At 39.2% G+C, this 27638-nt stretch overlaps 2 protein-coding genes across 11 annotated transcripts in view; both read left to right on the top strand.

Moving 5' to 3' along the window:
• ALS2 (alsin Rho guanine nucleotide exchange factor ALS2) overlaps positions 1-6755 on the top strand; it is a 42419-nt gene extending 35664 nt beyond the window's left edge. For all 4 annotated transcript variants that reach the window (XM_068138297.1, XM_068138296.1, XM_068138295.1 and 1 more), the window contains exons 30-34: positions 290-335; positions 1817-1878; positions 2312-2461; positions 2752-2848; positions 5484-6755. In XM_068138297.1, coding sequence (XP_067994398.1) covers positions 290-335; positions 1817-1878; positions 2312-2461; positions 2752-2848; positions 5484-5522 — 394 coding nt within the window. In that variant the 3' untranslated portion in view covers positions 5523-6755. The remainder of the gene's footprint in view (positions 1-289; positions 336-1816; positions 1879-2311; positions 2462-2751; positions 2849-5483) is intronic.
• A 778-nt stretch (positions 6756-7533) lies between these two features.
• The window catches only part of MPP4 (MAGUK p55 scaffold protein 4), a 30189-nt gene continuing 10084 nt past the window's right edge, over positions 7534-27638 (top strand). The window contains exons 1-15 of one of the 7 annotated variants that reach the window (XM_068138288.1): positions 7534-7642; positions 10733-10872; positions 15742-15857; positions 17857-17978; positions 18895-18972; positions 19573-19653; positions 20175-20306; positions 20923-21004; positions 22099-22184; positions 22932-23003; positions 23436-23632; positions 24963-25027; positions 25807-25824; positions 26828-26866; positions 27615-27635. In XM_068138288.1, the coding sequence (XP_067994389.1) occupies positions 15824-15857; positions 17857-17978; positions 18895-18972; positions 19573-19653; positions 20175-20306; positions 20923-21004; positions 22099-22184; positions 22932-23003; positions 23436-23632; positions 24963-25027; positions 25807-25824; positions 26828-26866; positions 27615-27635 (1027 nt within the window). In that variant the 5' untranslated portion in view covers positions 7534-7642; positions 10733-10872; positions 15742-15823. Of the gene's footprint in view, positions 7643-7720; positions 7859-9597; positions 9796-10732; positions 10873-15741; positions 15858-17856; positions 17979-18894; positions 18973-19572; positions 19654-20174; positions 20307-20922; positions 21005-22098; positions 22185-22931; positions 23004-23435; positions 23633-24962; positions 25028-25806; positions 25825-26827; positions 26867-27614; positions 27636-27638 lie in introns of those variants that run through there. The other 6 variants (XM_068138286.1, XM_068138291.1, XM_068138287.1 and 3 more) reach the window with 6 other exon arrangements.

The following is a 27638-nucleotide window of genomic DNA, read 5'->3' as shown; positions in this document are numbered from 1 at the left end:
GTATCAAAACATATCCTCAAGCTAGTTAGTATGCTTGAAAGTCTGAATTAAAACTTCCCTCTTCCAAAGGAAGAGGGAGTTGAGGGAGTAATGGTGGAAATTGGCATTACTAGAGAACCAGAGTGAGACATTTCAAATTAGGGCATTTTCCATCTCTGTGCTAGATGTAGTAGATTCTGGAGAAAGAGTTGTATCTCATAGATGATGATGATGATTTCAGAAGGTAAAAAATGCCTTAAGAATATGCTTTCTCAATAGACTCTGTTGGATTTTTTTTTTTTTTTTCCAGGAAATTTTGGCCAGAAACTGTATCCATCCTTGGAGAGAGTAGAAAGGTATGTATGTTGGGCCTTGAAATGCTTTTCTCAGAGCTTCTTTCAAGAAGCTGAGATCATGAAGTGGTCAAAGAAGTTTTGACCAATCGTTTTGCTTAAAAGATGCTATTTTATCTTGTTTCCTTAAAATTTGTCTTCTATTTAAGAACTACATGAGTGATTTCTTCCAGTCACTGTCAGTCCAGCTTTGTCACTTACTGTCTTACTCTGTGATGAATTTGACTTCAAGAAAATACATGCTTTGTCTCTTTTTATGAAAGTGTGAGAATAAAAGTCTAGCAAGGAAATTTTCAAGCTGCTTGGGAGTTACTGTTGTATGCTGTCTGGTTAGAAGAATTGTGGTGGTGTTAATCATTATCTTACTAAAAGTAGCTGAAGGCTCAGATGGTAGTAGTGTAGTACTCAACCTTTGTGGTCCAGTAAAAGTGGTTTAATAATCACCTGTTTGAACAATTTTAATGTTTACAGTGTAATTCATTTGTTTATGTCAATGTACTGTTATTTGAAATGTTCCATTTTAGTCATTCAGATACTCCTGCCTTCAGGTCCCCTCTTCCATGTGTATAACTGTGGTTTGTGCACATTCTGTAATAATCAGAAACACAGTTTTCATCCTAGTAATTGCTGCACACAGATGAGCTGGTATTTGATAAGAGATCGAGTGCTGCTGCAGAATCCCACCCCTGAGCATGTGGATTCACAGCAAAACAAGTCCCTTTTTTCCCAAGTTATGGAGATTCACCTGATAAAACATGATGCAAACCTTCACTCAGACTGGAAATGTTTTTAGGTACAAGGCAAAATACTTACCAGCTGAATCCTTCACACTTCTGATTATTATTGGTTTTGGCTATAGAGCCGAGCCCTTCCACTGTGAAGTATGATGTGACATGGATCTTCTCTGAATTATGCAGTATGTGGTGCTCTCTGCAGCCATTTACCATATTTGCTAGGTCACTTCTTCAGTTAAACAGGATGGATTTTAGCCAAGGCATCACATGTATCTGCTTCTTTTCTTGTCCAGTTTCCTAATTTCTGTGAATTTCTCTTTTTCTATCCATCTGTTCTCTACTTGCTTCATTCAGAAAGACTTAGACTTCCTATGTATTCATTTCCATTTGCTCAAACCTGAGTCTTTGATTAACTGCTGTGACATTTTCAGTTTCAACCATTCCAAGTCTTAAAGTTCCCTCTTGATTGTTAACCATTCAGATGTAATAATTCTTAGTCTTAGTTTACCTGAAAGATACCAAAAGATCTGATTCTCATAACATACCCAAGAATTCAGTACAAGCTTTTCTGAATTTTAAATGGAACTCTTAAAAATTACACATAGGCAGATTTCCTGGATGATTTTCTTTGCTCTGGAAAACTGTAGGGAAAGAGAAAATATTTTATGTTCATGTCACATGTTGCTCTGCTTTTCTGCAGAATGGGGGGGGTTTAAACCTGGGAGATTAATTCTTCTTATGGTTACACAGGTATCATCAAATACAAAAGATGCCTGCTTTGCCTCTGCAATTGAGTGTTTACAGCAAATCAGGTAATTCTCTGAAATTTGTCTTCTAGTGTTTTACTGTTCCTGCTACAATCAAGTTTGCTTGATTTCAATCCTTCACCCATCACCTTTTCTATGTTCACCATCAGAAGACAGGCCACCAAGACATTTCAGAGTTCCCGCTAAAAATATTGGCAAATTCTGCTAATAAGGATTTTAAAAAGGATTTTTCCCCCTTTCCCATCATGTTACAATATCTTAAAACTGTGGAGACAGTGTCACTTGCAGTACTGTGCCTTGATCCCCTCATTATAGCCTGGGCTACTACACAGGCTTGATAACCATGGCTGGTTCGGTGTGAATGATCTGGCTTGGCTTCCTAAACACAGGCATGCTATAGCTAGCAAATTGTCTTCCCAATTTATTTCCATCTATATCTTCTTGCTGTTACTCTATTCTGCTTCTGCTCTCCAAATAGTACCACGTTTACTCCAGCTGACAAGTTGAAGGTGATCCAGCAAACTTTTGAAGAGATCTCTCAGAATGTACTTAAGAGTCTTCAGGAAGATTTTCTGTGGTCCATGGATGACTTACTTCCTATTTTTCTCTATGTGGTGTTACGAGCCAGGTAAGTACTACAAGCAGCATCAGTCATAAGCTGAGCATAGGGAGTATGAGTGTTTTTACCTGTATTAAACATTTCTGCTTCTCATTACAGGACTAATTGCAAGCTTCTTGTAACTTAGCAAATTTTCTATTGTGGATGTTTGCATTGGCCTTAAAAAATTTTGAGCAGTTAACAGTGAAATTGCTGACCTAGAGAAAAGCATGTTTTTTCCACAGCATTGTATACAAAAAGCAAGAATATTCTACCATCTTTTGTTCACCTGTTCTCTTTCCTTCTCCCCCATGTGACAGGATAAGGAATTTGGGATCCGAAGTGCACTTAATTGAAGACCTGATGGATCCATATCTGCAGCATGGGGAGCAAGGCATCATGTTCACTACCTTGAAGGTATGAAAATTATTCAGGGTTATTTAAAGTTTTCTCTGGACACTTACCAGTTTAGGCCACTGTATGAACATCAGGTTGCAACTTCTTTGACTTAACTTTTTTTAGCTAGGATTAACAAGGAAACTTAAATTAGAGCTTATGATAACTCAGCAATTGCAGGTACTGCTAATAAAATGATGCAATGTGCAAATGTACTTTATTCAAATGTAACATTGGTCTTTGACTGATCTGAATGCTCACCTGGAGTTTGTCATTGCCTTGCAATGTAACAAACCTGAAGTGCTGCTTTGGAGGTTAGCTGTTCCAGTAACGTTTGATCTAACATTACATCATAGAATCAATAAGGTTGGAAAAGACCTCAAAGATCATCAAGTCCAATCTGTCACCCAAGGCCTCATGACTACTGAACCGTGGCACCCAGTGCCACATCCAATCCCCTCTTGAACACTTCCAGGGACGGTGACTCCACCACCTCCCTGGGCAGCCCATTCCAATGGCTAACAGCTCTCCCTGTGAAGAACTTTCTCCTCACATCAACATACTTCAGGAAATTAATTTGGAAAAAAATCCCCCTTTTAAAATTACTGTGCCACTCTCCACATTCTATTTAGTATTCTTCTCTTTTTAAGTATGGCAAAAGGGAAGCAAATCTGTTTTTATGAATATCTTATTGTACTCTAGGAAATGGAAATGGGTTGCTTGGGTACCTCCACACTGTTCAGTGTGTCTTGTGACCACTGTGTGGAGCTTCTTTGTGGGGTTGTCCTGTAGGAAGGCTGTTAAATCTGAAATTTAATAATGTTAAACTGAGCTGCTAGGTGAACATGACTCTATTTTCTGTCTGTGTAAACTGGAAACAGTTGCAGAGGTTTTTCTCAGACCTATTAATTTTGTAATGCCGCAAAAAGGGAAAGTTTGAGTTGTTCAAAATTTATCAACAAAATAAGCAGAATCTTATTTTCTGCGAGTGGAAGCATTGTCTGAGATGTTTGTATTAAGTTTGTGCTCATAGAATCATAGAATTGTCAGGGTTGGAAGGGACCTCAAGGATCATCTGGTTCCAACTCCCCTGCCATGGGCAGGGACACTTTCTGCTAGATCAGGCTGCCCAGAGCCACATCCAGCCTGCCGTTAAAAACTTCCATGGATAGGGCTTCCACTGCCTCCCTGGGCAACCTGTTCCAGTGTCTCACCACCCTCATAGTGAGAAACTTCCTCATAACATCTAATCTAAATCTCCCCTCCTCTAGCTTGGATCCATTTCCCCTAGTCCCATCACTACCCATCATCCTTAAAAAGTCCCTCACCAGCTTTCTTGTAGATTTCCTTCAGATACTGGAAGGCCACAATAAGGTCTGCTTGGACACTTCTCCTCTCCAGACTGAATGACCCCTACTCTCTCAGCTTGTCCTCATAAGAGAGGTGCTCCAGCCCTCTGATCATCTTTGTGACCCTTCTCTGGACACGTTCCAGTACATCCATATCTTTCTTGTAATAGGGACTCCAGAACTGGACACAATACTCCAGGTGTGGTCTCACCAGAGCTGAATAGAGGGGGAGAATCACCTCCCTTGACCTGCTGGCCGCACTTCTCTTGATGCAGCCCAGGATCCGATTGGCTTTCTGAGCTGCAAGTGCACATTGAGAGCACATGTTGAGCTTCTCATCCACCAGCACCCCCAAGTCCTTTTCTTCAGGGCTGCTCTCAAGCCAGTCACTGCCCAGCCTGTATCAGTGCCTGGGATTGCCCCAACCCAGATGCAAGACCTCGCACTTGGTCTTGTTGGACTTAATGAGGTTGTCATGGGCCCACCTCTCCAGCCTGTCAAGGTCCCACTGGATGGATCCCTTCCCTCTAGCGTGTCAGTCACACCTCACAGCTTGGTGTCATCAGCAAACCTACTGAGGGTGCACTCAATGCCACTGTCCATGTCACCAACAAAAATGTTAAACAAGACTGGTTTCAGTACTGATGCCTGAGGGACTCCACTTGTCACTGGCCTCCACTTGGACATGGACCCACTGACAGCTATTCTTTGGGTGCGGCTGTCAAGCCAGTTCTTTATCTATTGAGTGGTCCATCCATCAAACTCATATTTTACCAATTTGGTGATCAGGATGTCGTGCAAGAGTGCTGGACCTGATGCATATTTGAATCAGTGCTGAATGAAAAACTGTCAGCAACAGGTCAGGGTATTTATCTGGGTGTTAGAAACCTTTATTTTTCAGTTTGAGTGCTTTTAAGATGCTTAATCTCTGTACCTCTGTCCTGTAAGACAATACTTTCTTTTTTGGGTCCTTTTGTTACAGAACAAAGAAAGACTTGTGAGCAAAAACAGGTACTTCGCCTTGGCAAAGTTGGAGCCTGTGAAAAGTATTCAGAGTCCCAAGTCATGCTATCTTGTTTCATTAAGATTTGGACATAACTTGGAATTTAAAAAAAAAAGTTTCATTGGTCTTCAGTGAGTTTCCATGCTGGGAGATTCATGTGTTGTGTGTCACTATATCATCACTGCTTGTAGAAAGCCTAGTTCTTTTTCTTGGATAGAATTAAGCTTTTTGTGTATGATGATTTATCCACTCCTGAGAACTATCAATGCTAAACTGAGCTTTTTTTTTTTTTTTTCCAATCCAGGCGTGTTACTACCAGATTCAACATGAGAAGCTTACGTAGACCATTTACAGATGGGTTCTGTGGCATATTTGACTTGGTGAATTTCCACTAATACCCACTTCCTTCTCTGAAACGGCGCTTAGAAAATACTCTGTTACAGTTCTGTGGTTACAGATGAAAATGCTCAGTTGTTTCATCTGAATTTTCAGTTCTAAGATTGGGAAACTGCAGCCAGAGGCTATCTGTGAAGTGGTAACGAAGCAAGAGACTTGGTTTGTCAAGTACTTATCAAGAAGAAATACTAACAGAAAGATTTACTCCTCCTGAGAGAACAATGCTGCAAAAAGGCATGGCATCTACATCGAGTACATGTGAGAGTCTGGACTGCATGGCTTCTAAAGCAGTGGGTTTGTTTTTATTATTCTTGGTTTGTCAACAGAGACTTTTGAAGAGATTTAATTGCACCACTGAACCATTCAGTCTTCCTGAATTAAGCTATTACGTTTGTTTATTTAAAAAATAGAAATATGTTAGTATTTATAATGGAATAACCTATTTGTGTGTTTGGCTGTAAAGGTTTTGAAGCATCTGTGCTGAACAGTATTGCTGAGTACAAATTATTCATGCGCTGTTGTGGAAATAATCCCACTGTTATGGATTTCCCCAGTTCCTGGAATTATAAATATGCAGGGATTCACCGTTCTTTCTGGTTATGAAATGAATGAAAGGCACTGACCACTTCAAATTTTGGCACTGAATTAAAGACTTGAAATCCGTAGTGTTCAGTTTCATTACTCTGAGGTCAGAGGACAAACACTTATACTGGAAGCCCGTGGGAGAATGGTAAAGTATTCTTGAATAAGCTGACAATGGATTAAGTTTGAGACTTTTGGCTGTTAACTTATGTGTCAGAGTGAATAAAAGCTGATCTTGTTGCATTTTTGAACATGTAGAGAACAAGCAATGTCTCTGGGGTGTTTTCGTGTGTATGTGTTCTGTGGTTTGTGGTTAACTTTATTTATACCAATGACACTAGTGGATAACTTTGGGTCTTGTGGGTGCTGTTCCTTACCACGGCCAACTTAAAAAAAGGGGAGTGAAGTATAGATTATAGAATGTTATAATGTCTTAAATTATGTCAAAACTACCATAGATGATGCTAATCATATTTTTTAAGTAGTAGTCATGGTTAGTGTATTGGCACCAAAATGGAAAGAAAATATATGTCAAAATACTGTTTTGAACAGTGACTGTAATGTAGCAGTTTTCATAATAAAGTAAAAATGATTGGTCTTTCTGTAATTGATTATTTTTAGTTTTATGACAGTCAGAGAAGGGGAAAGTAGTTCTGGTAAGATGATGTTTAAAACTATTGTTACATTTGCAACAAAATACAGAGATAATACACTTCAAGTTTGCAAACAATTTTGTTAGCTTAGTCTTGGTTTTTATATTCTACTGAATAATTTGAGGAGAGATAATAGTATCATTAAAAGGGAAGCTATAAAAAGATGTTAATTGAAAAGGGAGGGGAAAAAACCCAACAGCTAAGGGTGGAGAATATAATGAAGGAACTTCAGCACAGACTTTTTTGCTACAGTCTGTCTTCCCATGCAATCATCTCTTAGAATTTAGTGTGTCTTCACTGTGAATTACGCAAAGTTGAGAACTAACACTGCAAAGAATACATCTACCTTTATGTATGCACACACACCCTCTTACAAAAAGTAGTGGTATTGCACATGAATTTAGCTTGCAGATTAATGTTAGAGTCATCTAGCCCAGATTTTATCCTTTTTTTTCTGATATATAACTCAGTTATTAGCTGAAAGAAAATCCTAGGATTAAATGTGCTTCTGACACAGATTCCGTTTCGCAGGCTGTGATGCCTTAGGAATTTGGTATAGGTGATTTGTGTATGAGTTAACTTGCAGGATTTCTCCTGCTGTTTCTTTTTCTTTCCTTCCCCCCCCCCCGCCTTCTTCTTGAATTGGAAGCTGAATATTTCTTATGCTATAGCAGAAATTCTGAAACCAGTAACTGAAGATCAGTGATCACAGATTCGCATTGTCATTGCAGGCACAGCAACTGAAGACAGACCTGAAGAAAATGAGTGAGTTGCTGAGAACAAAACTGTTAAAGTGAGAGAGAAAAACTGTTCAAGTGAGAGAGAACTTAAAGTAGGCTTTTTATGCAAGAAAAGGGTTAAGGGGATTTGTTCTCTTCTCTTTGGTAATGAGTAGTTCTAAGGTTAGGTTTCTGCGGATTAGAAAGCAGAGGATGTCCATAGATTAGCTAGGGCAGTGAGGTTACTTGCTCTGGAGCATCCAGCAAGTACTCTTCCTCTCTGGAAATTCTGCATGAGCTGAACATAGTGTATTCAGTGGTGTTTGCAGGTAAGAAAATACATGCTCTACTAAAACCATTGTACTGCACAGATGCATTTCTCCCATGCAACTGTAAAATTAGTTTCTACTCATAGCTACAGCCAAGCTAATTAAACTGTATCATACCTGTTTAATTTCCAGTACCTAAATCTTAGAGGTTTATATGAACAGGGAGCAGGAGCTCAGAGGGTGTTTTTTTCCCTCACTCCTAAGCTTCCCAATATATTCTGACTTGAATGGCAAGTGCTATACATCAGTGATTCATTCTGCCAAAAGTAGGTTTGCTTCCCAACTGTATTTGTTTCTAGAAGCAGTTTAAGGAGCTAGCTGTTCTGTTATGTTGAGATCTAAGTAAAGGAATGTGACTGATACAGGATTGTAAAACAAATCCTTTACTGGAACTACCTAGCCAGGTATTTCTAAGCTGATTTAACATCAATGTGTTGATATTGTCAGGTGTTTGTTGCATGGTTTGGTGGGATTTTTTTCTTAGTAAGCCCAATTTGTTTTCAGTAAAGTGCTAGAAGTGAATCTTGCTTCCTCACATGATTACATGCAGTGCACCCAAGTATTCTCTGAATGTGTTGCTCTGTGGTGGCATTTACCCCCCGTGTAAACAAGGTACTCCACCGCTATAGCTGTAAGGTTTTGCCTCAGAGGAAGACAGCATGAATCATCACTGAATGTATCTGATTATGAAGAGTAATAGCATAAATTGCTTAATCAACAACCTTTTAATGTGTAGGTATGATTATCTAAATGTCACAGAATGCCTTATCTGAACATACTCAAGTTTTTTTAAGGAATATGGTTTCAAAGGACAGATCTCTACCTTTGTTAAAATGCATCAATTCCACTAGTATTTTGGGTGGTTTGGGGGAATTTTGGATTTGGTTTTGTCTTTTGAGTTGAAACACTTTTGATCTTAAAGCATGCAAAAAGCTAGACGATTTTTCACACTGAGTAGAAAAAAAGAAGCTGGCAGACTTTAGTGTTGACACTAACCTAATTAAGCAAACCGAATGCAGAAAAAACTCCTGAATAAGGCATGTCACTTGAGATGGGCTGAACGTCTCTTACTACCATTTTGTTGCCTGCTCAGTTTGCTTGCAACAAAAGCTTTCTTGGTGTGTTCCTAATTTGTAGTCTTCAATCTGATAAATCATTAATTTGGACAAATTTCAAGATAAATGAGTGGTTTCCCTTGTCAAAGGTGCTCAATAACCTGGTCAAGCATGTTAACCAAAGTGGCATATAAGAGCAATAGAGTTCTGAATGTCAGGTTTTAGAGGCATCCGAAATTGTTCATTTCAAGCCAACTGTATTAAAAATGAGGCTTTGGTTCCCTTACGACTCTGGCTTTGTATTAAGACCCTCTGGTCTGTCTGAAAACTAGGGTCAAAGAATTGCATATTCTGCTACTGAAGGAAGAAAGCCATGTAGCCCAAATTTAGAGCTGATGTTCATAGGCATGAGGTGATTAACTCAATTTGACTCTAAATTCTGGCATGTTCAGGTAAAGAGAAATTATTTTCTATTAATGAGGTGCCATAATTGTGCAATACACGTGAATGGCAAGAACCTTACGCTGGCTGAGAGATTAGTCAGGTAAGCCTTTTAGTAAGAACTTCCATCTAATTTATTTAGGTCCTGTCATGAGGAGACCCTGAGCTCTGGCTTCTAGTCTGTGTAGACTGAAATCTTGGGAAATGAAAGTACAGTGGTAGTTACAAGTTTGTTTGAACTCCAACCTTTCCCCTTAAGCAAGCAGTTTAGTAGATCTTTTTCTGAAGAATTTCACAGAAGCAAGATATTCTTTAATTCTTCTGGTAATGACTTATTCATCCTCTATTGCTGCTGGCAGTGTTGAAGCCAGGCTTCACAGTTGGAAGCTGCTTCGCTTTTGTTGTGTGAATGTTCGAAACAGCTACTACTTTGTGAATGAGGTGAGCTGTCTTGTGAAGAATATGACAGATTGTGATGCTTGAATGCTAATTGCATCAGTGTGAGCATAAACCCTGTAGTTTCAAAATGCAACAGTGGATGGAAGGATTGCTAACTCTGTGTTTATTATTAAACCTAACAGCTCTCTGATAACTATACTTGAGGATTTCACCCAAAAGTACAATCAATCGACATTCAGTAGCTTTCTTAGACAAACTGTCCAAAACTTCTAAACACACTTAATTCCAGATATGTTTTCTATGGAAGCAGTGGTGATGCTAGAAGCTACAAGGCTCCATGGGAGGAAAACAAAAGAATTAATTAGTCTCTCAAGTATTTTCAGGGGGTAGGAATATTGTAAGTGTTGTAGCAGATTCAGAAATATTACTGCAAACGTTGCTAGTTTCTGTTTGCAGGAAGATCCTCAGTGGCTTACATTAAAATGAAATAACTGTTCAGTAGAAAGACTGTAGAATATTCTTTCTTTGACAGCAACAGGGTATCACGCTTGCTTTGGTTTAGTTCTTCCCCATTTTGAATCACTCTGCTGTGTAAGAATAGCTAAGAAGAAATAAATATGATCCAGCTTGCAAAGACTAAAAGAGACCTTGATGAAGGTATTCCTGAGACCATACTGAAGATGGTTGTGGGTTGTGTTTTGAACTCTCCTCGCTTAAAATTCTTTGCTTTGTGATAGATTTGTCAGAAATGCTGATTGTCAGTATGGTGACTGCCAGTGTGGTAGACATTACTTAACCAAAGCAGGTCTTAAGGTTGTGGTGCAATTTCAATATGGTTATCACAAGAGAAAAAAATAGTCTTTTATAAAAGATGTGAGGATTTTTCCTTGCCTGTTTTAAGGTTAAGGTGTCCTCAAAACTTTCTTTTAACTAGTTAAGCCAAAAAGCTTTTGGAAATATTCCTTATATGTTTTTGCAGGGTCCCCCCCGTACTTAAAAGGGCATACAGTCTGATGCTTCGAAGCTAAATAGGACAAAACCATAGGAAAAGCCAGATCTAGACTTGGAATAACTGGAGTTTTATTCTGGAGAGGATTGGGCTTTGGATGGGACATTACCGTAAGTACATTCGGTTGAGAGTCGTCAGGGCGGCAGAATATAAATGAAAGTTGTGTATGCCTTCAGTGAACAGACTGCTCTAACATCATGCATCTGGTAACAGGTGTATAGTAACCAGTAAAGCTAATCAAAGCTGAAAAACAGAATTAGATGCGAGTTGGCCAAACATTCAGCTAGGTTATGGGAGTTGTCCTAGCTAGCCCAGCTATATCTAATAGGGTTTTTATTGATTTAATCTTTTTGAGAGAAAAAAAGATGGGCTGTTGGGGGGCTTTTGGGGGGGAATATATGTGATGAGATTTTGAAATCTGGATTTTTCAGTATGTGAAATATAAAATTAGGGATCAGGAGCTGGCTCCCTTGTCTGAATGGACATGATCTATTCTTTTGTCTTGGAACTTGCTTCACTACAAAATTGTCATCTGGATTCTGACTTGGGAGTGTGCAGTTTGGTATCTGTGTAGACTATAAAGCAAAATACACATACTACTCTACATGGGAACCAACAGATGTCAGCAGGGTCTGTCTTTAGTTCTTAAAAAATCGGGGGGGGGGGGAGGGAAAAAAGCTAGAGAAGCTTTGGAATTAGTAGTAACAATAGGGAATGGGGCTTGTGAAATGTAGCTAGGAAATTCCCTTTTAGGACCTAACTTGCAGATTGAGTGCCCTCTGATTGCAAATGCTTCTGCAACTGAATCAGAAGCTAGGAATTTTTAGTTTCCAAAATGAGGGAGGGACAGAGATCAGGCAAGCTGAGGGTTACCTGTTTTCACATTACTGTTAAGTGAAAACTAGGAGCACCACTGTTCTTGATACACTTTGCAACATAGATCTTCCTCTTTCCTGTGTCTGTATTATCCCACGGTAAAGATTTCAGTCCTTCTGCTAATGTCTTTAGTAATTAAGAAACAGGTATTCGTGACTAGATTTCTACGGCCTGCTTTGTTAAATCCATCATTAGGCAGATCAGCTGGCTTCTTAACAAGGGGGAAGTCAAACTCTTAAAGGAAAATAACACAGACTATTGAAAATAGTTAAATAATTTCAGCTCAAAATTTAGTTGCAGTAAGGGAAGATCAAACTAATTTTGTTGGTCTTCAAAAGAAGAAATTCGTAATTTTAAAAGCAATCTTTGGATTAGAATTTTGGTAAAATGTATCAGTAAGTATCCTGCAGAGGTAACTTGAAATTCATTACCAATACTCCATAATAAAGTGTTTGAATCGTAATTTCTTAGTTTCTGATATTTTTATCTTAATTTCCCCTGCCTTTTGAAAGTACTTTTATGATTTCACTGGAGAGAGGAAGCAACTTCTAAAAAGAAGTATTAAGTGCAGTAAAAGTGACAGTAACACCTTCTGCTTTCATAAGCAGATCAAGATAATAGTTCTCCTGCTTGTGCCGTTGATGTTTTCTGCAACAGGACAATGTAGAGAAAATGGCTGTCTTTTTGCTTTGCTAACTTAGGAGATAAACTACTGTGTACTTAACAGAATCTGGTGTCACTCTGTAGATCACTGTTGCCTGAGGTGGTCAGATAGTTGATGTTACATGGTTTTTTTTAATTTGCACTCTGAATCATCTCTTGCATGACCAGTTAAACATTTAACTCTTAAGAGTAATCTTACAATACTGGTAATTATGACAATAGCTTCAAACTTGGGTTAAACGTGATTTGAAGTTATATCAGATAGGATGTAATGAAGATTTTTAATTACTTCAGAGATTCCTCATGCTTTGGACAATGCACCATATGGTGTTCCCTGGGGAGTTTCCATACCTGATTGCAAAGAAGAGTTCTGAGAATTCTCTGAAGCAACCTTATACTGCATTGTTCCCTGTTGATTGGAGAGCTTCTCCCATTTTACTCTAAGAGAACTTTATAGGTTAGGGATAGACTGTCACAGAATTCTAAGGGAGGGGAGGAATTTGGGGCTGTTTAGGTTTATTTTTTGTATGTGAAAAGTTCAGTGTGAGATGAATACAGATTAATTAGTCAAAGCTTTGGCTTCATAGTTTCATAGTTTCATTCAGGGTTGGAAGGGACCACAAGGATCATCTAGTTCCAACCCCCCTGCCATGGGCAGGGACACCCCACACTAGATCAGGCTGGACAGAGCCTCATCCAGCCTGCTCTTAAACACCCCCAGGGACGGGGCCTCGACCACCTCCCTGGACAACCCATTCCAGGGTTTCACCACTCTCACGGTGAAGAACCTCCTCCTCACATCCAGCCTGAATCTCCCCACCTCCAGCTTCATTCCATTCCCCCTAGTCCTATCACTACCTGATATCCTGAGAAGTCCTTCCCCAGCCTTCCTGTAGGCCCCCTTCAGATACTGGAAGGCGACAATTAGGTCACCTCGGAGCCTTCTCTTCTGCAGACTGTACAGCCCCAACTCCTTCAGTCTGTCCTCATAGGAGAGGTGCTCCAGCCCTCTGATCATCCTCGTGGCCCTTCTCTGGACACGTTCCAGCACCTCCACATCCCTCTTGTAATAGGGGCTCCAGAACTGGACACAGTACTCCAGGTGGGGTCTCACCAGGGCTGAGTAGAGGCTGCTTTGCTTAAAAATTCCTATTTAATAGTGAAAAAAAGACTACATGCTGCTTTTTATAATGAAAGCTAGTATAGGAGAGGAGTTGCATTAGAAAATAATTTACAGTCATGGAGTCATAGAATCATTTATGCTGGGAAAACCCAACCATTAGCCTGACACTACCAAATCTGCCACTAAACCTTGTCCCTAAGAAACATGTCTACATGTCTTTTAAATACCTACTCAACTACTTCCCTGTTCCAGGGCCTGACAACCCTTTCAGTGAAGAAATTGTTCCTAATGCCCAACCAAAGTCAGCACAGGATGCAGAGGTGACAGCAGCTACTGCCACAGCTTAGCACTAAATGGAGATGAACAGAGAGGTCCCACAGGCCTAAGCCATTAGAAAAAGCTCAACTAAACCCACATAGTACCAGCAGCTCGCATGAGAGCATCTCATGTGGATGGATATTACCTGGAGCAACTACAGCTCATTTTGACTCCTTTCTAGAGCACAGCAACTCTGATGGGCAGGCTGAGCATGGCATGGCAGTAGCTGCTTGTGTGGTGGTAACTGTTTATGCAGCAAGTGGCTTGTAGGCTTATATAAAAGGGAAGCACTGGAGGTCTCTGCCAAAATGGTGGGCACTCACTTCTGAGTGAAGACCAGTGCTTCCACACAGAAGACCCCTGGGATGTTTGATGCTTCCACCCAGACAGACCTAATGAAGAAAGAGACTTCAGGACAGACAGGAGCTTGTAATGGGAGCACAGACCCTTTCCCTGCAGATAAAGGATCCACCTGCACAAAGTATACAGAGATTGATGTTCTCTTAAGTCAGGTAAAGGTGCTGCAGGAAACAGGTATAAAGGTTGCATAGCAACTCTTTCCTTAGAAGGAGATCAGGTTTGCCAGGCAGGACCTACCTTTCATGAACCCACGGTGACTGGGTTTGATCATCTGGTTGCCCTGCACATGCTGCATAATGGCACCCAAGATGCCCTTCTCCATGACCTTCCCTGGCACCAAGGTCAGACTGACAGGTCTGTAATTCCCCAGATCCTCCCTCCAGCCATGGTAGATGGGTATCACATTTGCCAATCTCCAGTCAGCTGGGACCTCCCCGCTTAGTCAGGACTGCAGGTCAATAATGGAAAGTGGCTTGGTGAGCACTTCTGCCAACTCCTTCAGTACTCTGGGATGCCTGCCATCTGGCCCCTTGAGTGAGGTGAGAGAACAAGTGGAATGTGCTGAGCTTTGCAACAGAGAGTGAGTTGAGAGTTTGTGGGCAAGAATTAAGGAGCAGGCTAATATAGGAGACAGGTTGTGGCTGTCTATTACAGACCACCAGATCAGTATGAAGAAGATGATGACACCTTCTAAGACAGCTGAAAGTAGCCTCATAATCCCAGGCTCTGATGCTCATGGGGTATTTCAATTACCCTGACATTTGCTGGAAAGGCTACCCAGCCAGGCATACACAGTCCAGGAGGTTCTTAGAGTGCAGTGATAATTTCTTGACACAGGTGGTAGAGGAGCCAACAAGTAGAGGAGTACAGCTGGGCCTTGTACTGACACACAAGGAGGGACTGCTTGAGAATGTGAAGGTTAGGGGTAACCTTGGCCATAGTGACCATGAGATGGTGGAGTTCAGGATCATGTGCAGTAAGCCCAGAACAACAAGCAGGATCACAACTCTGAACTTCAGAAGTGCTAACTTTAACTTCAAGGAACTGCTTGGGCTTATTATTTGCTCTTGGATTTTTTTTGTTTTAATTCACTGTGAGGAGAATTAGGAAAATCTAAAGACCTTAAATTCTAACAGTAATAGAAACAGGGATTCCTGCAAAATCATGTCTTTGTGAAAATTCAGTAGAAATTCTAGAGTTTTTCAATTTTAATATGGTGTCAGTAAGAGGAATTAAATATACTATGTTGTTCAATATGATTGTTTTCCTAGCTGTGTTGATGCAAATCAAGCTTTAAAACTCTTTGGGACGAAAAAATGATAACCTCTCCATGGTAGTGCACTTAAAAAGCTGGGGAACAGAGTATATACCAAATAGCTTGTTATTTTAGATGACTTAATGAAGCAAGCTAATGATAGTTCCACGCAAGAAATAAAATGTTGCAGTTGAGGTTTGCCTGTCTACATTTTGGATGCTAGTGGGTAACTGAATTTATAGGTGAGACTCATGTATTTAATTTATGCTTGTAATCGGTTGTGTACTTCAGATAGGATTATTTGCCCCCTTCTGTTAAAGTCTGCTCTATTATTAATCTAAAATACCTGACAGTATTCTGATATGGTGTATTTTTTTTCCCTAGTTCAGCATCTGTCTGTGAAACCTACTTGGTGTGAATGCAGTACTCGGAGAAGTGGGTGGAATCTCCTTGAGTAAACAAAAAGATGGAAGTGCCAACACTCTGCAGTCAAGATAATGGTACTCATAAGTTATGCATATTTTTTTCAAAGAGAAAGAAAACTGACAAAAAAGTTTTATTTCTTGGTTTCTTCAACTCTTCTTCCACTGAGTCATGGGAGAGATGAACACATCTATAAGTACTACTACTTAGTAATTGGAATGATTCCTGATGTTTAATGGGGGTATGAAGTTTATTTAGAGAGCAACAGAAGAGGACACCTGGCATTTGTTTCTGGCTTATAAAAGGGTCTTGGCAGCTGTATAAAGAATGACTGATAACTGTAAGAGGAGTTTTTTTGCTGAAGAAAATTATTCTCTGTAGTTTGAAGGTTTGTGCTTCTACATGGGACATCTTGTTCTATTTGAGCTCAGTTTGATGTAGGAATAGCATTCTAGGAGATAATTAGTACCAGTCATCTCAAAAAGAGGTAACCAATAATGAGGGAAAGATCTTAAGAAGTACTTACACCAAAGTTAATGTCCTGTTAGGTTCTAGGAGGTAGAAGAGAATCTTTTCAAGAAAATGGTGGGGCTCCCAATCAGGGTTCAGTTCTATAATTCTTAGATGTCTGCTTTCCAGGAACAGATCATTCTTTTGATAATGATAATTTCCAGTTTTCCCCAATTTGGAAACCTAATCATTCTGCCTGGTATTTGAGGCAAAACTCTTGTCTGCAGAAACTTGGCAGGCAAGCACCCATCTAAACTCATGAATATGGAGAACATGTCAATGAAAGTGAAGCAGAAGATTGATCTCACAGAAGTGTTGGTCTAGAGCTGATATGGGAAACAACTGTCAATGAATTTAAAAATTATGCTTAGGAGAGAAATAAATAAAGAAGGGCTTCCATGTTTATGTTAGCTGTGGTAACTGGATGATAGCAGCTCGTGATATTGCCTACGGCAGAGAGGACTTGGCTGTTCTGGGTCTGATGGATGAGATTTAGTTTTAAGAGGTTATTATTTTGACTTTGGCCAGTGTAGCTTCACAAACCTCTAGTGTTTTGGGTTTATTTCAACATTTTTCTTAGATTAGAATGTTGCTCATTGAAATATGACAAGTTTAATTTTTGTAAACAAATCAATACAAAGGAAAGTTTCCAGATACAATTGTTCTGTGTGATTACTTTGACACTATAAAGCAAAGAGACAGTTTTACCTACCAAATTACACAGGAGTTGAGAACTTGTGTTCCTTTGACATATAGTGAGAGTTAGGCACCCGTCTCTTATTGTCACCTTAAGAACAGTTATGAGCTTAATAAACCCAACTTCTGCTATTCGGTATGGTATTGTATTAGCACTGTTGTAAGTATTGTGTTTCTTGGGAACAGTGTCACATATTAGACATGATTTGTTATTGTTTCTGAGGTAACATTAAATTCCACGCTCTGACAAAAATCCACCATGTGTCTAGGCCTGACTTTGTCTAACATTTTATCTGTTTGTCACCTCTTACTTTCTGCCTCCTTGTGATTTTAGAAAGACACTGGATTATTCTGTTTTCCACTGTATTAGGATACTGTTCTAACAGATCAAGGGCTCCTTCCAAATAGTCAGAACAGTTCTCCCCTTTTCCTTTGATGTGTGGTGGGTGTCTGTGACAGTGGTATGTATTTGTTAGGAATTCATTTTCACTAGCCAAGTTCTCAAATGTCTGCACTTCTCAAGAGTGGAGAAAAGCATATGGTCCCTGGCCCCAAACAGTGGGTCATTCAAAAGGAAAATCTATACAGTGAACAAGCAAGATTTTGTGTACCTCTTTTCAGTAGGAGGTATGAGCCTGGACCTACACTGGTATGTGAGTGAGTCCCTGTGTGTTTTTCTCACGTGTCAATTGACCTGTGCTGCTGTTGACCTATTGATTGCGGGAAACAGGCAAAGCAGACAGGAATTAAGTGCATTTCTTGGAAGTATAAATTGAGGAAAGGTGCTTTTCGAAGGCCTGGGTCACTGTTTGGGTTTAGTTGGTCTATTCATGCTGAAGTGTCTTGCGCTTTTCTGTTTCTTGGGCTCAGGTGTATCTCATGTTCTGACTCTAGTGCTACAAGAACTCAGTTTGCTCTGTAAAAGGGATGTCAATGGTGTTGGCATGTTATATGACCTGCTCAGATCTCGCTGGCTGCAAGCACTTTTAAAGGTACAGTGACATTCAGCTGTGAAAGCAAAGGTTTCCTAGAGGACAACTTTTAGGGCATGATAGCTACTTTATTTTACTCTATCAAGACAAGAAATGCTTATTTACATTGGAGCTGGTAGTCATAACATCAGCAGTCAAGGTGAACAAAACCACTTTTGCTTTAAAGGGAAAAAGAGAATATTTTCTTTCATAATCTCCTAGACATTAATGCTCTTATACTTTACACGTCCATATTAAGGGCAGGGGGTGTGGAAGCATAGGCTGAACACAGCCCTGCTCAGCTGCCTTTTCTATGCTTAAATCTCTGTATGGCTATGCATCCCACTTTTTTGCATGGATCCTTGAAAAATTCTGGTTTTCTGATTTTTGCTTACGTTGATCTGAAGACTGTTTGTTGTTATACAACAGAGTTTTGGCTGGTGTTCTTTGCTTGTGCAGAATTCTATCTCTGAGGCAAATTCTGAACAAACTCTGTTTTTCCTATAAGGAGGATTTTCAAAATTCTTCCATTTTAAAGAATTAAATCTTGCAGTGGATAAGAATGTTCATAAGGTAACTTTAAATACTACATTTTATTTTGTTTTGAATCAGATTTACATTATTAATCATTCCTGCAACTAAAGGAAGCAAGCAAGCAGCAAGTCAGAGAACTGATGCTATCAGGCTGTTAATAGTCCTGTGTAATCAGCCTTTCTTACTGGAAAAGTCAACCCAGCGTAACTGGCTAGTTGGATGCTGTTATGGAAAGACAATGAATTATAGACGTGCTGAGGACTGAGATTGCAAGCTCTTTTGGCTCTAGTTGGAGTGAAAAATTCCTAGAAATACAATTTTGTGTGTTCTGTATGGATCTATATTATCGTGTGAACTGACCATATCATCATTGCACTGTCTTTTCTGTCATGGCATGCCGTAGATTTATGAATGCCTCCAACACTATCTTGGAAAAAGACCAGTTCCTGTCACACCGCAGGCACACTCATTGAACCGTGAGGTAAGGCTGTGCCTAAGTGCATTGCTTTACTTGCTCCTAATAGATTCTCTTTTCCCACAACTTCTAACTCTTACAATGTTTAGAGAGGGGAGGGTGAGGAATGCATACAGCTGTGGTCAGTAGAAAGCATGAGCCCTGGCCAGTGCAATGAACACTGAAATAATTCGTTTTAACCACTGGCCATATTCTGACCATGCAACAGTGTGGTTCAGCATTATGACTACAATCAAACAGTCTGACATGAGGATTTTGGGAAGGTGTTTTTTAATCTTTCTGGTCACAATAGCTGCCTAATTCTTAGATTTCTGAATTAGTGGGAGTTAATGACTAGGTGGAGAAACAGACACTAGAGATGAAATTGGTTGAGGCATAGGAGAAAACAAAATAATTTAGAGCACGCAACACTGTGCCTGAACTAAATTAAGCCAATCTGAGTGCCACTATCCAATTCTAGAGCAAACCATATACATATGCTCTGAGTCATACAATGTGGGGGGCTTAAAACTCACCATACCATAGTCCTCTAAATTCACTTTAGAGCTTTCTGAATTAATTCTCCTCCAGAACCAGTCTCTGCGCTTTCTCTCTTACATTTATTAGGTGATAGAGTTACTGCGTGAAGCCCCTCAGTTTGGAGAGATCAAAGAGCTAAGACGACTACTGCGTACTCCACATTTAAAGGCAAGTCCTGTGTATGGAAAGAAAGTTTGCTCACAAAGATGCCTGCAATGGAAACAGATGGCCAGCTGTACACATGAACTGGTGAAGGAGTTGGAGGAGACATAGCTTCCTACTCAGGAACTAACCTAGCTATGGAATCAAATGTGGCCTGTGTATCTGAAGTGCCTGCATTCAGCTGCATTTTTGAAGGACTATGCTTGAGAGAGATGTTTTTTACAGAAGTATATTCGGAAGTACAGTTGCTGCAGATGCAAATACAAGGGAATATTGAATTATAAAATCTGCATTCTTTACCCTGGAGCTCCAAATAGAAATCCTTCATATTCTGTAAGTTTTCTAGAAGAAGCAGGGCGAGGAAGTGTTCTTACAACTTTATTTCACAATTTAAATTTCCACACAGAAAGAAGAAAATGGCAGTGTCTGAAAGGAACTTACTCATTGATGTTCTATTTTGTGACCTATTTAAAGCTGTTCTAGTGTATGATCTTTGCTTATGGTTGGTTTGCTTGTTTTTGTAACAGGCCTTGCTATCTGCTCATGATACTGTGGCCCAGAAAGATTTTGAACCAACCCTTCCACCGCTGCCAGACACCATACCTGAAAACGAGGAAGCCATGAGGATTGTCTGCTTAGTGAAAAACAACCAGCCTCTGGTGAGGGAGCTTTCTAATGCCTGTCAAACTCTTTGAACTTACACAAGTATTGATAAATGCATCTCATGCATACTGGTTTCTTTCCAGGAATGTCATAGAGCTTGTGTGCTTTTTTGTCCAGTTTTTACAGAATCAGAGGAGTTGGTGAGGTTGGGAAGGGCTTTAGGAGACCATCTAGCCCTGTTCAGTGTGGGTACAACTAGAGCACGTTGTTCGGTGCCTTGTCTGCTTGCCATTTGAATATTTGCCAGATGGTTTTATCTTGTGTAATGGAAATGCAAATTGGATTGAGAGCTATTCTATTGAGGAAAGGAGGAGAGACTGAAAGAGTCTTTAAAAGTAATTTTTGCCTATAAGCAGAAAATACTGTATAGCTTAACTAATCTGGTCTAGGAAAAGATAGCTGTAATAGATTTCTTACAGTTAGTGAGGTTTCTTTAGTATGATGGAAGTTGAAGACATTGAAGGACTTAGTACTAATCATGATGCATTATTTCTAGATCTATGCAGGGTTAAGGTGCATGTATGTTTATCATTCAAAAGATCAGACTTACGATGTGAAAGGAAACTTACTGAAGATCTTCAATGATCGGTGTGTTTTTATTTTATTTGCCAGGGTGCCACCATTAAACGCCATGAGGTAACAGGTGACATAACAGTTGCCCGTGTGATCCATGGTGGGCTTGCAGACAGAAGTGGTATGTGTAACTTGAAACAAAGCGATACAAGAAAGTGAACTTGGTGTCTGAAGTGAGAAAATAGCTTAGCCTCTACAATTTGTCGTCCATTAGAGAGAAAGAAGATACGTACATTGGACAGCACTGTGAATAGCAATACCTTGCAATGACATTCATGTGAATGTGCTATGCTTGAGACTGAGCTGAAGAACAAATTCACTTTTCACTATGTATTATTGGCACCAAGATAAATCTGTCATGAGATTGATCAGGAATATCCCAAGCTACAGTGTAGTATGAATACTAGTAGCTTATTCCTTAATGAAGAAATGGAAAACATTGGTAATCTGCGATTCTCTAAAATAATGGGCTTTAAGGAACATGTAGCAGTACTTTTTTGGCACTAGTCTATTAACCACTTTGGTAGCATTAGTTGCTAAGCAATCTTCCAAGGAGTTCCCTTGGAAATGTTATTACTTAGTAATGGTAGAATAGAATGTGTTCCATGTTCTTTTGGAATTGTAACTAAAATGTAAAGCATCAGAAGTAAAATTGAACTGCAATCATTATAAAACAGTTCCTTTTAGTATTCTCTGGCCTATGTATAGAGAAGAATACCCAAACTAGACAATAGCTGATTGAGCTCCTACTTTGATGTTTTAATTGAGATGAAAGAAAATTTTAAAAATAGTGTGAAGACTTTATAAAGGACAGAGTGGAGTCCCAAGACCTCCCACTGTACCTGGAATGTTTAAAGGTCTCATTCCAAGTCTCATAGTCTATTAATATAATGAGTTTAGATAGACTAGGTTAAAAAATTACTTTGGTAAAGGAACTCTGATAGTTTAAAGGCAATTAATTGATAGACTGTAAACATGTTGTATGGGGGAGGTGAAAGGAAATAAAACTAAAGCATGCAAGCTTCTTGCGACTCTCAGAAGTCTGCAGGCCTATCCAGGGCAATATAGCATAGATTCAAACTGCCTTCAGGCATACCTGGTGTATGGGAATTTTTAACACTGACTTCCAAGCCTGTGATATATCTACCTCATCTACCCAAAATAATCCATGATGTGATAAAACTTCTGCTGCTTTCATCCTCGTTTTCACTGTAGGGTTGCTGTATGCTGGAGACAAACTGGTGGAAGTAAATGGAGTTCCTATTGAGGGACTTGAGCCTGAGCAAGTTATTAACATTCTGGTATTGAATCTTTTTTTGAATATACCTCCCTCCCCTTTTATTGATTGATATGAATCTTTCTGGAAGCTCCATTCAATTAATATTCCACAAGAAAGTAGTGGAATGGTGCTGTTCTAATCAGAGTCTGTGTTACAAAGCGCACATGAGCTTGTAAACTATATACCTTGCCTTGCAAAAAAAAAAAAAGGGCAGTGGTCTTACTGTTACCAGAATTCTGATAAGAAATCCCTATTACTTACTCCTCATTTTGCCCACAGTCCTTCAGGATTCATCACTGCAAACTGTTACTGACCATTAGTAACGTATTGCTACATTTAACCAGCATCATGTGCTTCTCTGTGTTATTTCCCTGTCTGTACTATTTCTAGCTGTAAGAAATACAAACACTATTGGAATGGTGAATTCTTAAATGTTTGTATTTTTTTCCTCCCCCCTTTACATCTCTTAGCTAACCAGACCCTTCTGCTAATTTATATTAAATGTCAGTTAAAAAGTTTATATTAATGTTGTCATAATATATATTTCTAATGAAACCTAGGTTTTGTTGATTTAAAAATATTTAGCACAACTCAATTCTTGAGTTTCCTTTTGAAAGCAATACAGTATTTTCACACTGACCGCCTACATTCTATGTGTAATGTAGACATTACAGTGACCTCAAAGCCATGCTGTGTTAGGCTTGTGCTGCCAGTGTTTGGTTGTTTGTGTTGAATATAGTTGCATTTTAATCTTTTTCTAATCCTTTAGGCACTGTCTCAGGGGACAATTATGTTCAAATTAATTCCAGTTTCAGATCGGCCTGTCAGCAACCAAACAACAGTAAGGGAGATTCTTTTTTCTGCATTGTTACTGCAGTTACCCCAGAAATGTCTCATGGTGTGATGCAGAGAAGTGGTGTTGCTTAGTATATTGCAGTTCTTGAGGTTATGCTTGCCTTTATGGCTACTTCCCAGCTGACATCAATATATTGCTGCTGAAGCAGTAAAGACAGTAAGATGAAATAGAGTTGTGCTAAAGGTAATGAAGACATTTTCAGAGTGATCCGCAGGTTGAAGTCAATTCTTTTCACACTATATGTAAAACCTTTTTTTTTGTTTTCTGCCTTAATGAACTGATAGGGTTGAGGGGTTGATCTGGTTTTTAAAATATTACTTCATCCATGAATTGACCTAAGTTGCAGCAATACCTGGTCCAGTGATTATAAAATTTGTTCTTAACATGGCTTCCACTGAACTCTGTTTTCTTTGCCAGCTCTATGTGCGAGCAATGGCAGATTACTGGCCATTGCAAGATCCTGCCATACCATGTGCTGATGCAGGTTTGCCTTTTAAGAAGGGTGAAATACTCCAGATTGTGGACCAGAATGATGCTTTCTGGTGGCAAGCCAGGAAAGTTTCAGATCTTAGTGCCTGTGCTGGACTTATACCCTCAAATCATCTTCTTAAAAGGTAAAGAAACTGTAATTTTTTCAATTTCATTTTAAAAAGTAGCCTGTTATTCAGACTTTGCTACTTAGAATTTTCAGACATTGCATAGTAGTATGATTCAGTGACATCTGACAGACATCATTCCTCTTTCTGTTCTCCAACTTCCTGCTTTCCTTCCTTTGTACCTCAGTGAGAAGTGCCCTATATCATCTTAAATTGACATCTAAGAAGTTTACAATAGTTGCCTAGTGTCTGTGCTAGTTGCTAAGACATCTAGGAAAGTGTAACACCTGAGTGTAAATTAAGGGCCCTGACTGCTTAAGGACCATCAGCTATGATTTTTTGGTGGTGGTGATTTTTATTGTTGGTTGGGTTTGGCTTTGGTGTTGTGGGGTTTTGTTTGTTTGTTTGTATTTTCCTGTTGGGTGGTGGTGGGGTTTTGTTGGTGGTTTGGTTGGGGGTTTTGTGTGTGTGTGTGGTTTTGGGGTTGGTTTGTGTGGTGGGGGGAGGGGATTTTGGTTTGGTTTGGTTTTACAAAATGGGGGGAAGGGAGGCAGGTGGGGAAAAGTGGGTTATTATTGTATAATGTATATTGTATATAATATACATTATCGTATAATGTATATTATAATGTCATAGCTGTACCAAGAAACAGTTTGAGGTTTTTTAAAGACGTCTTGTGGGGCATGATTGACATATTTGTCTTTGGTCAAAACTGAATAGATCAGACTAAAAAAAAGGAATGGAACACCCCTCTATCCGCCAAAAATGACCATGCTTAAGGAAGAACAAGGATCCCTTGCCTGTACTTCAACTGCTGTAGCATACTTCAGTTTGATCCTCTAAACACATGTCCTGTCTGTTACACTCAGGAAAACATAAGGCCACACAGCTGTAGATGATATGCTTCAGTTTTACAATATGTCAACCTAACTAGGATCCATATAATAAAAGTTGAAACCAAACTCAGTTGTGATTAAGGCTGCAAGCAAGAGGCTCAGTGTATTAACAGAGGGAGTAGTACTATTACCCACAGCAGAAGTATACTTTTCTTCTTCCAGGTGTATGTACCACAATGTGTCTTATCTTCCTAACTTTAGGTGTAAACCCAAAATAATCTACACCTGGGTGGCTTATTTGGAAGTTGCCCTTAAATAGTTCTGATAGCATGCAAGCTTTCTTTCAGGACTTTGCAGTGGGCTAAAACATTAGTAATGTTTCCATTCTTGGTGTCTTATGGTCAGCTCAGTACTGCTGATCTAATGTGTAAAGCAGTGAATCTGACTGGAGCATAATGTGCTTGTGGACTGTTCTGTTTCTTATAACTGTGATAACATTTATTTCTATGTAGGAAGCAGCGAGAATTCTGGTGGTCTCAACCTTTCCAGCCTCATCTCTGTTTCAAATCATCAATGCGTGAGTGAAAAATTACTTGAATGGTAGGATGGGAAAGAAAGATATTGATTCTGTTTCTACAGGTACTAAAATAGATGCTCATGCAATCCAGCATAATTCAAAGACACAGTCTCTAGAGCCATATTGTAACCTCAGAAGTGTGTCAACTGTGTCCAGAAAAAACAAATTCTTGATTGTAGTTGTACCTGGAGTACTGCTGGTGGAGGCTGTCTCCAGTGCCCTTGGAATCTGACTGTGAAAGAAAGTGTGAATTTGCCTCCTGAAGTCTGTAAGATCTAGTAGCTCTCTCTGAGAACAAATTCCCTCTACAATAATTAGATGTGAGTAAGTCTTGAGGCAGGAATTGCACTAACCTAGCTTTCCAGGGACACCGATCATAGTTTTGCACTGGAAAATACCATGCCATGTATTTAGAATGTTTCTTTGTCATCAAAACTGTTGAGAAAATGATAGATTTGTTTTTTCCCTCCTTCCCTTGAGATGTAAGATGAGCTATACTGCCCATAAGTTTGTGGTGACAATCCAGAAATTCTCTGCCAACTGTAATTTTCTGTAAACATGCAATTATTTCCACACAAAGTTTTCTTCCAGTTTTCTTTCTCCCCATTTTTCCTATGTTTCTTTATACTAGTATAAAATTAACTTTTATCTTGTGATAACTCCTAGATTTGCCTAGGTTTCTTCTTGCACTAATTAATTGCTTTGATAATTAGAATTGGGACTCTCTTTCACCATAATTTTATTGCATTTTAACTGCTTCAATGGGTATGCTGTGGCAGTAAGCACTGTGGAAGAAGGTAGGAGATCATACCTAGACAATGCTGCCTTCCTGTAGTTAGAATCAGTATAGCACATGCTTTTACAGGCTTTTCTAAAAGTTAGAAATGAGGCAATTCAGTAAATACATGCAAAAAACCCAAGTTCTTGACGCTTTGTGTGCTTAGCATAACTTATATCAAGTGTTTTTTCACTTGAAATAGTAGAAGCTTATATTGTTTTAAAGTGGAAACTAAAGTTATGCATTATCTGCTAGGGAGTACCAGTTTGGATAAGTTGCTTTGAGGAAGGAAAAAACTCTATTTCCTATATTTTTCTCCCTCTTTCTGTTTCATCTTCAGCAGCTGACACAAGCAGCTCCAACAGAAAATTTCTTTAAAGTATGCATATGGGAAGAATATGGTTGACAGACGCCCTGACAATTGCCTGTTAACTGGAAAATAGCTTCTACTGGACCTCATATCTGGAGGGGCACACAAGAACAGGGCACACAGGGCAGTATTGTGAGCCCATAAGATTTCCCAAGCCCACACGATAGCATTTCAGGGCATTGATGTGGTCCAGGGCTGCAGAGAGATCTGAATCACTCTTTTCCTTATGTTCTTTGTAAAATATATAATAATAAAATCAAGCAAACAGAAGACTTTCCATGAGCGAATCATATTGGAAATATATGCATTTTTAAAAGCTACAGGAAAGAAGGAAGTGAGTGGAAAAATATTTTATGTCCTAGTAATACTTAATTATTAAGATATATATACAGTAACAGCCATGTTAAACCTTTTATTATTTCAAAAGGAGAATTCAAGTTAGACATATTTGCTCACTAAAGACAGGGAAAATCAGTAAGTTGGAGTTAACAGTTAAAATCCTTAAAGATCCAAAGCTGATTTGATCTTCAGATAATTTTTCTGATGTCTGAGTTCAGTCTTGTAAGATCAGGAAGGGTTTTTTTTTTCCCTCCCCATGTTTTTCTGATTCAGATGATGTTGGGTTTTTTTTCCCCCTTGTGTTGATCTGTAGAGGATGACATGCAAATTGATGAGAAGTGTGTGGAAACAGGTAACTGAATTCACAAATTCACATCCATTTGTTTCAAGACAGTAGTTAGTTAAAGCCTTGTTCTGTTTCCCAGATATAACTATTCATTCTGCTAGTGAACTTAATGGTAGAAAATTGTGGTTTTCGTACTCGGGAAACCTCATCCTGTATTAGTGTATTAAAATGAGCCGTTTGCGGTTCTGGTGTAGTGTTTATAGTGAGGTGTTGTACGGAAAAGAGGGACCATGCCAAAATTATCTACATGAATGAGATTCGCCTTTGATTCTGGCTTTGGACTGTGGCTGTGATCTTACCACAGTTTTTGTGTATTGTATGTTTAGTGCCATAGATGATTGTAGTTTTGGAGAACCCATACAGTTGATTGTCAAGACTTCAGAAGAATACATTTTCAGTCTCTGAGCAAGAATAAGGGTTTTATACATAAATACATATACATAAATATGAAGACTGTTATCTTGACTTGCTTCCTAAAGCAGCACAGCTAATTCTTCCTTCTCCTGAGGTAATTCAGAAAGCTTTTAAGGAGTGATGTGATCCTGCAGGACTGGGTGGAGAAAGACTAGACAAGTTAATTTAAGTATAATGAGCTGTATTATGCCACCTTAGTGTAGAGGGAATTGGAGAGAGTATGTGTGAGACAGACTGATAGAAGCTGGAAAATTGATTTCTGATTCTGGAATTCTATGGAAGGAAAAGAAATTAATTTCAATGTATTTTAATATCTTTGCTATCTGGATTACTAAACAAGATGAAGAAACATTTGAGTCTGGTA

Source organism: Melanerpes formicivorus, unplaced genomic scaffold, assembly GCF_026170545.1.
Source record: "Melanerpes formicivorus ecotype bairdi unplaced genomic scaffold, bMelFor1.0.p_v2 SCAF_5, whole genome shotgun sequence".
Taxonomy (NCBI): Eukaryota; Metazoa; Chordata; class Aves; order Piciformes; family Picidae; genus Melanerpes; species Melanerpes formicivorus.
Note: the sequence above shows the minus strand (reverse complement) of the source record. Positions and strands in the feature narration are given on the sequence as shown.